The 10,185-nt window shown below is 43.6% G+C and overlaps 1 protein-coding gene across 5 annotated transcripts in view; it reads left to right on the forward strand.

Moving 5' to 3' along the window:
- The window catches only part of ITSN2 (intersectin 2), an 86,854-nt gene that overhangs the window by 75,194 nt on the left and 1,475 nt on the right, over positions 1–10,185 (forward strand). For all 5 annotated transcript variants that reach the window (XM_052809608.1, XM_052809612.1, XM_052809610.1 and 2 more), the window contains 10 exons: positions 2,535–2,656; positions 3,547–3,653; positions 4,297–4,480; positions 5,327–5,425; positions 5,595–5,762; positions 6,630–6,842; positions 7,579–7,700; positions 8,250–8,332; positions 8,495–8,578; positions 8,866–9,039. In XM_052809608.1, coding sequence (XP_052665568.1) covers positions 2,535–2,656; positions 3,547–3,653; positions 4,297–4,480; positions 5,327–5,425; positions 5,595–5,762; positions 6,630–6,842; positions 7,579–7,700; positions 8,250–8,332; positions 8,495–8,578; positions 8,866–9,039 — 1,356 coding nt within the window. The remainder of the gene's footprint in view (positions 1–2,534; positions 2,657–3,546; positions 3,654–4,296; positions 4,481–5,326; positions 5,426–5,594; positions 5,763–6,629; positions 6,843–7,578; positions 7,701–8,249; positions 8,333–8,494; positions 8,579–8,865; positions 9,040–10,185) is intronic.

The following is a 10,185-nucleotide window of genomic DNA, read 5'->3' on the forward strand; positions in this document are numbered from 1 at the left end:
GGTGTGAGCTGGGAGTCAGATAAGTGCCAGAATTGATGCAAGGAAAGGAGGGAACAGGAATGTGGGAGGAGAATGGGTAGAGATGCAGGTCCACCCTTTCCATACCAGCGAGCCCATGGGTTGCTGTGGCCACTTTCGAAAAACATTGGCAAACGCTCTAGGTAGGTTGTTTTATTCTCTGTCTCGTTCGCCTTTCTTCCCTTCAGATCCAAATGTCTGAATTCACCCTCTAAAATGAGATGTGGAGATTGTGTACTGTGTTTTTATGCCAGTATCATCAGACCCATCAAAATTTGGGGTGGTTTCGCTAGTGCTTATTTAAATATAAAATAGCACTCGTCCGTTCATCCCAAAGGCCGACAGTCCAAATACAAGCTTAGTGCAGGAGCCAGTTAATTTAACTGCATTTTTGTATCTGATAATGAGCTTATAAACCAAGTCTATGTTAGGTGCACATAAACAGGCCTGTTTTCCTCCCAGTGTTTTCTTCAACTTTAAGTAGATGGCATGAGAGAGACACAAATCGAGCGTGTGGGTTGTTCTAACAGCTGTGGTACAAGCAAACAGCAACAGGAGCTTCAGTCCGTCCCTGCTCTTGTTGCAGGAGTGTACCTTGCAGTAGGAAAGAACCACGTGGTCAAAGCTGAGACTTCCAAATCTGAGAAATAAAGTCTGGTTACTGTACAAGCCCTTGATTATCCTAAAATTTCATGTATTAGGAACCAGGTGGGCTTAAACTCAGTCCTGTACGGACTAAAGAATGACACTAGAATCCAGAAGTAGCATATATTGGCCACAGTCCATTTTGATGGATTGAGATACCAAACTTCATAGGAATCACTTTAATCTGTAACTTTACTCCTTTTTCTCATCTAATTTTGGCCTGATTGTAACTTTGGGAATAACTAAGGCCAGAAGCAGCATTCTGCACGATCGAAAGACCTGCAATCCCAGATCTTTTCATAAAAAGTGGCATTTTTTCAAATCTTACCAGAAAGCTTAAGATCTGTGATCCTCCTTAGGGGTACAGATCAGAACTGAAAAGTCCTGACTTAAACCTAGCTGTTGCATTTACTGTTTTACTTCTTTGTGTTGTTCAAAGGGTTTCCCTGGTAAAATACTTCGAATGGTATCATAAAAGTTCATTTGGCAAGTGTTCCTTTTTTGCTGAAGGTTGCTGCTCCTTCAGAGCAGCTTGATGCTTGTGCAGCAGGAAGCGCACAAGCCTGGGAGGTTCCCATTAGGCCACTGTCACATCAAGTTTAGCGAAATGTTTAGTGTTTCTTGTTGTTTTTCCCCTCAAATTTAATACCAACTCATTTTAATTTCATTATTTAGAGCAGCCTTCCCATAAACAGATCTATACGTTGGCAGTGAATAGAATAAAGTCACATTCTAGTGTCCTAGATGTGTTAGGGTGACAAGGGAGACGCAGCCCTTTGTGTTGTAGGTCACGCTGCCTTCCACGACACCTGTAAACTTTCAGAAAGTATCATTCCTCTGGAAATGTCGGATCTAAATGAGTCCCTGCGATGTCCTTCCTGCTATTCTGCAAAATCCACAGTTCACATTGTTGTAAAAGCTGATGCCGTCACATCAAGCGATAGCTGCATGTTCTCAAACGCTCTGTAATTGTTTCTCTTTTTATTTTCCCCCACCCTGCTACTTTGCAGTACTCTGCTAGCATGTGATCAGAGGGATCAGAGTTTGACTTTGTATGCTCTCCTTTACTCATCTAAAAATATTCACCACTTTGTTTTTACCAGTTTTCGATTCAGTTACTAAATTTCAAATGTTGTCATGCTTACTAACATGTATACAGTAGAGAAAAAGCAGTGTGAAGCTGTAGGGTCTGCATGGTATTACAGAAAACTTGGGGTTCTTGTCATTGTCTGTGTGTTCCTGTGTATGATTTTGATTATTCACACTTGATGCATAAAAATAATTCAACATATTTCAGGCTCAGTTTGTTTCTAAATGAGAAAAAAAGTTGTGCAACTGCCAAATTACGCAACTATAACATTATGCATTATAACTTTACAAATTTGTACTGGCGGTTCGCATCATAAATTAATAAACAAGGCAGAGTACTTTAGAAATGTGGTGGAGATTAAAGGTGCAATGTCCTAAGTCAGAACCAGACACATTTTAGATGACTTCATCTCACAAAAGACATTGCATAAGGTGAGAGAAAAATCACAATTTTGAAACAGTATGGCAGAAAAGGAGAAGAGATGAGAAAAACCATGAGACAAATGGAGCGGCAGGAAGTCAGGAATTCTTATTCTGCATCACGATACAAGAAGAAGGGATGCTTGAAGAAATAAAAAGATGACAGACTAAAAAATGACATAAAGTGGGGAGGGGATTGACCTCTACATCACTCAATTTTGAAACCTGCTGCTGCTGTGGACAGTGTTTTACCACTGTGTATATAGTCTGAACCGTGGGCTGGTGTATGTTGGTGCAATTTTGTTAATTCATCAGATCTGATAGCCTGAGTGGAATCTAAACTACTGGCTTACTTCTTGTAGGGTGTGCTGATCTCCAAAGCCTTGACACTATGCAACCCATGGAAAGGAAAAGGCAGGGCTACATTCACGAACTCATTCAGACAGAAGAAAGGTATATGGACGATCTTCAGCTCGTCTTAGAGGTGAGATGTCTTGGATATGAAAATGCATTTGGAGAACACCTCTGTCCTACTGAATAATAATAAAGGGATTCTTACGAATTGTGAAATGCTAGAGGAAGAAAGGTGTGTGAGCACCTCCCTTTCTAGTGAATGTTATGTGGTTGTCCACCAGGCAGAAACATCACGTTGTGAAAGCCATCGTCTTAAAGGACCTTCCAATTTTCCAAATCCTGTTCTGAGGTGTTTGGGCTCAGTGTAAAGATGATGGGCTGGGCTGGGGTGTCTAGCAAAGCTGCACAGGCTCATGACAGAAGCTGTATAAGCACCATAAAAGTTTATCGTCTGCCTTCGTCTCCAATTTTATTTCTGGAAGCAAGACCACCTCACCAGGCAGGGCAGGAACTGGCCAGCATTTAGGTGGTCTTGGGCTTCTGACTTGTCCTCTCTATATAAAACAACTGTGTGATGAAGTGTTAAAGATGTTAAATAGACTGAGTTACACAGGTATTCTGCTCTCCAGAGGTCTTGTGCCGAGAGCCCCTGAAAAGCTGGAGCTCTGCACACAGGTTGACTATGAGTGCTCTGGGTATGGGGACAGGTGTGATGCATAAGTGTAATTTGTGTAGCAATTGACTCTGAAATCATGGGAATGCTCTTCTGCTGAACAGTCAGCCTGCAGGTCCCAGTGCTTGCCCCTGCTTTGCAAATGGCAATGCTGGTGTCAGAATGAGGTCACGTGCTTAGGAAGAATAGTGACAGCTGTCACAAGTGCTCGTAAGGAATTGCTTTTAACTTCTAAGAAATTGGACACTGAGCATTCAAAAAAAGCAAAATCACTGCTAAGCTGAACAAGAGGCTGAGCTGCTTTTGTTTCTGAAGAATTGCTCACCTTTCTGATCTTTTGACTGCAGGTTTTCCAAAAACCGATGGCTGATTCAGGCTGTCTCACAGAAGGAGAAATGGGGCTGATCTTTGTTAATTGGAAGGAACTCATCATGTCAAATACAAAGTTACTGAAGTGAGTACTTACTTGCATTTTTATGTTTTCCTCTTCATCTTTATTCTCTTGTTCCTTTCCCCAGGAAGTTTTCTGGTTTTACAGTAAATATTTCTGTCCTTGCTCATTATTTCCTCTGTGTGTGTGCATTCAGAACAGCTAAATGCATTCAGACTACCTCACAAAGAAGGAGTTGTTGCAAAAGAGAGGGGGCGAATAAACAGCAAGAAGAGATGCACATTTGCTGTAATACCTTAGAAATAGACTCTACACAAAAGCATGTGCACGGGAGGCATTCTTCCCAGTTTTCTGCAAAGCAACCTTCTATTCTCTAAAAGTAAACTTTGGAGAGACAAAGTGGCTAATAATTCATTGAAATGGGATGCTGATTGAATGTAGAGATTGATGCCGATTGTCCCACAAACCTCAAAGGAGGGTCTCAGTCCCACAGACCCCATCGGGCACATCGTTCAGCTCAGTGTGTTGTGCCGGTGACTTCCTGGGGGTTCAGGCTGGACCCTGAGCCGCCTGGAAGCCCCCGTGCTTTGTAAAGAGAATTCACCTCGCGGACCTGCGTCCTTTCAGGGATGGATGTTGTAAGGATCTTGATTTAGGCCTCGCAGACTTGGCAGCAAAGTTGAATGGTGATTTCTTTCCTCTTCAGAGCCTTGCGAGTGCGTAAGAAAACAGGAGGAGAAAAAATGCCAGTGCAGATGATTGGGGACATCTTAGCAGCAGAGCTCTCTCACATGCAGGCCTACATTCGGTTCTGCAGCTGCCAGCTTAACGGAGCTTCGTTGCTGCAGCAGAAAACTGATGAAGATGCTGATTTCAAAGACTACTTAAAGGTACCTTATTCAGTAGCTTTTGTGCCGCCTGCCTTCCTCAACGACAGGAGCCCGTCTAACCAGATCGACTAGATAACCTGGAAGAGTAAAATCTTGCAAAAATAGCTAAGAACCTTCTAAGGTGTATTTATATGATGACCATGGTTAACACTGTGTGCTTTTTATTTATATACCTGTCTTTCTCTCTAGCTAATTTATTACTCCATTTCCCACCTCAGTGTAACGCTAACCTCACAAAGCTACGGTGCTGGTGTCTGCACCTTCCCAAAAATTCATGCTGTTAGAAGGGGTAAGAGTCTGTGGAGTGGAAATAAAAAAGCTGTTGTTCTGAATGCGCTTGGAATTCAGTGGGGTGTGCAGTGTGTCTGAGCAGTGGGGTTGCAGCCAGGGCCAGAGGTGTGCCGAGAGCGTCACAGGCAGGCACACTGTGAATAAATAAGGAATTGCTGCCATACTGCAGCTGATGCGATGGCTTTGAGGCCATGAAAGGAGAAATGCCGGAACTGTTGGCATCAGGCATTTGTTTCTTTCAGTGCTTTGTTTTTTTCAACCTGAGTGGAGCCTGTAATGTCAAAATAAAAGCTGGAACGGTTTTGAATGTAAGGGTTCTGCGTGAACAATGATGCTATGGCTTATGCTGGCAAAGCGTCTGGGTGCAATGACAGCACCGGCTTTCCTGTTTGTTCTAGATACAAGTATTGTTTGTTTACCAAAAAAATCTAACATTTCTTGGAATGCCTGGAAAAATGAATCCGATCGGACGGTTTTCAGTTTTCAGTGCGGTGAGGCAGCTGTTTCTTGATGAGTAATGCAATGTCTGTGTTAAATCTCTGGGTTGCACCACAGAAACTTGCCTTGGACCCTCGCTGCAAAGGAATGCCCCTCTCCAGTTTCCTCCTGAAACCTATGCAAAGAATAACCCGCTACCCTCTGCTCATAAAGAGTGTGAGTACCCTAAGTGAGGTTTTGTAGGTGAATGCTTTTGAGTTTGCTCTCAATAGCAAAAGCAAAAAAAGGCCTTGTCCCTTTATGGGGATTTCTCTGAGAGTGTGGAGCAGTACCTGTGCTTACCTCTGTTTTTATCTCATTTTGTTCCCTTTTTGATCCGTACCAGATTCTAGAGAACACTCCAGAAAATCACCCTGATCACAGTAACCTCAAGCTTGCCTTGGAGCGTGCGGAGGAGCTGTGCTCTCAAGTTAACGAAGGGGTGCGTGAGAAGGAGAACTCGGACAGGCTGGAATGGATACAGTCCCACGTCCAGTGCGAAGGTCTTGCTGAGGTAGCCACATTGATACGCTGTACGGCGGAGGCTTTTCCGAGTCATTTCAGAAAGGCTGGGGGAAGGAATGGGAGTCCTTGCTCACATCCGTTCTTGGAACGTGATCCACTGCTGAGCTCTTGGCAAAGAAGCTTTTATTAAATTCTGCTCACAGCCATCATGTGATGAGCCCTCGTTTTTGCATGATTTTGGCAGTGGAGAAATCTTGATTTATCAGCTTAAAACTGATATCATTTAAACCGTTAAACGAACAGAAGTAACTCTTCATCTCTGAAGTTCTGCTTGTGCTGCCACTGGGCTAAGTCAGGTGTTACTATGTGGAATTTCACTTAGTGTGTGTTTCCCAGGGTTTTCCTTCAATGCAGAAAGGGCACAGAAGCCCTCAGTGTCAGATCCTCAAAGATATGTGGGGTTCAGGCTCCTGTACCTTTCAGGACAGCCTTCAAAACGAGGTGTTGTGACAGTTCTCCATTGGCTGTGTAAGGAACCAGGGCCTGACAGGCCCGGAAGGTCTGTCCTATTTCCATCACCTAATCATGCACCCATAAGAGATGACCTGGCTGCAGACTCTGCAGGCTCTCTTAAACACAGCTTCTGGACAACAGAAAAGTGGCCATGAGTTAAATGCCTTTATCTAGTCAGACCGCTGCGTGTGTTGTTGGTGAAGCTTAGATCTACTTTAAGTTGGGAGCAGTGCTGATACCACGGCAGATCATAAAACAGTTTCCTTTCTCTTAATTTGTAACTAAATTCATTAAACAAAACAGAAGAGCTTTTTAAGTAGTTTCAGCAATCCCCACTGTGAAAAGGAGTAGGAACTGATGTCTGCGTTAACTTGCTGCTGCTAATAAGTTTTGTCTCTCCTAGCAACCTGTGTTCAACTCCCTCACAAACTGCTTGGGACCACGGAAACTCCTGCACAGTGGCAAGCTGTACAAGGCCAAGAGCAATAAGGAGCTGTACGGCTTCCTTTTCAATGACTTCCTCCTGCTCACCTACATGGTTAAACAGTTTGTATCTTCTGGCTCCGATAAACTCTTCAGCCCCAAATCCAACTCACAGTTCAAAATGTACAAAATGGTGAGTGAATCAAGGTGCCCCGTGGTCACGTTGATACAGTGGGACATGGCTTTTGATGAGGAATGCAGTTCTCCCTGCTGGGGTTAGCCGTCTGGCCCCGTCTGATCGTTTGCTGTCATACGGGCACGTACTGGCAGCCGACATGCACGAGTGCTGCTGGCTTAGTCCCCGGCAAAGGACAGGCTTCTGTGTCTTGGTTTAATAAACACATCTGTCCACTTTGGAGTGAAAGGGCAGAAACAGCGTCGTGCCTGAGCAGCTGAGTGGGATGTTCAGAAGCAGGAGCCTTGACTTAAGTTTGCACAAGTTCCTGCATCCACAAGAAAATATCTGTCCTTTAGAAAACAGTAAGAGGTGCAAAACTTCAGTCTCTGTGTCCACACAGTGCGTGTTCTCAAGATTCTGGAGTTGGGGGATAAGTTTAAGTATCAGGGCTGCTTTCCAGCAGGGAACCTGAGAGATTCCCAGGGTTTCCAAGCTCCACACTGTAGCTGTGCTTATGTAGTCCTGCCCTTTTCACAAAGCTCTTCATCTAGGAAGGCAGAATGGGGTGTATCACCAGAGTAGTTTTTCTCTCAGTCCTTTCTCACATCCTTTACATGGTGATCTGATTGTTTGTCCTGTGTCCTATGACTTTCATTTTCCCTACAGTAAAGCAATGTATTTAAACATCCTTGTAGAGTTTCCGCTTATTGTCAGGGTGATGCTGCCACAGTGATGTTTGCTTTTCTTTCAGCCTGTTTTCCTTAATGAAGTCCTAGTGAAATTGCCCACAGACCCTTCAAGTGATGAGCCAGTTTTCCACATATCACACATTGACAGAGTTTACACGCTTAAAACTGACAACATTAATGAGCGGTGAGTAGTGAAAATGCAGATCTGAGCTTAAACTTGATCCTGGCTGTAGGCTGTGTTTCCAGTGAGCAGACATGGGGGTCTCTGAGTTCAAGAACAGGGCTTAGTCTCTTGGTCAGGAAGTAAACTCATTTGACTCTCATTTGAATTACAAGTTTTCTCTGGTTTTGTTATGCTTGCATGGCAGCTCTTGCAGTGGAATCCAGTCATGTCTACTGCTCCTCGATGTTACAGTTGTGTAGAAGAATAGTTTGGGGCTGCAAAGTCCAGCATCCCATAGGATTCTTCCCCAGTCCTGGTTGGTCTTTAACGTGACCCAGCAGTCCTTAATAAAACAGCAGCTCCACTTTCATTTATTTAGGCTGATGTGGAAATGCGGCATAAGATTAAATCCAAAAACTCCATCGCTTTAGTCCTTGAACTAACTCGATTTGTGATGCCTCTGAAACCCAGTAGGGGGAAAAAAAATGGCAAAAGAGATTGGGGCAGAGTCACTGATACTGAAGAATTTCCTGCCTGTATGACCCTGACTATAGGGATTGCTCTTTGCAGTACTGCCTGGGTCCAGAAAATCAAAGCAGCATCAGAGCAGTACATCGAAACTGAGAAGAAGAAACGTGAAAAGGCTTATCAAGGTACCTACTGAGTTTTGTATTTCCCTCTCATCCATGTGGACACGTGGGCAGGGCCTTTTCTGGAGGATGCCACAGTGTCTATGTAGGATCTCCCTCGTCAGATCTATTGCCAGTTTTTACGGTTGCAACCAATCCATTTATTTCTGACTTCTTTGTTCACAGCTCGCTCACAGAAAACCTCGGGAATAGGACGCTTGATGGTGCATGTGATTGAAGCAACAGAACTAAAAGCCTGTAAGCCCAATGGTAAGTGAAGGAAATAGTGTCAAATCACTTTTATTCCTGTGACGTTTGCTGAGAGGAGTTTGGTGATTTGGGAAGCATTGTGGTTTCAGCTACAGCTTCTGAATGAATTCACCATTATTTAGCTTCAGAGGACTGAGCAAAGAACCAGCTTTGTGCTGCTCTAGGATATAGGGATTGCCTCACCCACATCTTCTGGACAGCAGCATCGATGTGTGGCCAAGCAGCCTCCAGACAGGGAGGGAGGCTTCTGCGCTGCAGAGGTGTTTAACTGCTTGTTCTGTCTTTAGGGAAGAGCAACCCATATTGTGAAATCAGTATGGGCTCTCAGAGCTACACTACAAGGACCCTGCAGGACACCTTGAACCCCAAGTGGAACTTCAACTGCCAGTTCTTCATAAAGGATCTCTATCAGGATGTCCTGTGTATCACCATGTTTGACAGGGATCAGTTCTCACCCGATGGTAAGCGTGAACATTTGTTTTAGGAAAAGAATGCTTTCTTGTGGCTTGGGGTACACAGTTCCTCACCAGCAGTTCCAAGAGCCTGTAGGTATGATTGCTTCCTGAGAAATGTTCTGTAAAAACAATGCCTCCTTACTCCAGAGGTTCAATAGCCTTTTGGAGCCAACAGCTTTGGGCAGTCAGGTTTGATCCCACTCTGGCTTTTTTATCAGACACAGCGTTACTTTTTTGTCAGATGGAGAGACAGAGAAGTTGAAAGCGTAAGTTTTTCTCTCTTACTATACATGCCTGAAAATAAGGTGCTAGGTTATATTTGCACAGCAACAGCTTGATAAGCTTTCTTTTTTTCCTTGGAAACTGAGCACGTTTTTGGCAGTCAGTTACTTCTAGTACTCTTTAAAAAGTTAAGTGCTTTTTCAGGGCTCTGACACACAGTTGATTACTGCAGATTTGCAAAGTACTGCCCTGACCTGAGTTGCCCTATGTGTAACTATAGCTCGGTCTTTTCTCCTGTGAGGTAACGTGACTTTGCTAGGCTTCTCCTCCCAGTTGGACAGCTAAGTCTGTTTTTTCAGTTCATGGTAAACCTTTTAACGCGCTCGCGTACACACACACAAAGATGTTATATATGAAATGGCCACAAAGAGGGTATACAATTTCTGAATAGGACAGTAAACCTACAAGTAGCAGTTAATTGTTCAAGGTCATTGTTCTTGTGAAAAGAATGATATATAAGCCTAATTAAAAGTTGGCTGAGTCAAAGTAGTTGGTTTTTTTTATTGTCTTTGTGGCACCACAACTGACTTGTAAACAGGTTCCGTCACTTAACTCTGACCTTCCAGCTCTAAGACAGGAGAACATTTGAAATTGTGTTTCTGAAAGGGAACTGTATTTTTAAAGCCCTTGGATCAAACTGTGACATAAAGGCATATTTCCCATCCTAATTCCATAGCATTTTTTAGAAGACAAAAGACCCTTATTTGTCACTGCTGGCTGATTTGCACAGGGCTGAGGTCTAGTCAAACAGGAAGCTTGGGAGCAGTGCTCTGGAACTGAATACATACTATGCAGCATTCCTGCTTAACCTGACACTTTCAGATTTTCGAAGCTTAACGTCTTTGCTTAATGAAATTTCTTGCCCAACAG

This window comes from Harpia harpyja, chromosome 15 (assembly GCF_026419915.1).
Source record: "Harpia harpyja isolate bHarHar1 chromosome 15, bHarHar1 primary haplotype, whole genome shotgun sequence".
NCBI classification, from domain to species: Eukaryota; Metazoa; Chordata; class Aves; order Accipitriformes; family Accipitridae; genus Harpia; species Harpia harpyja.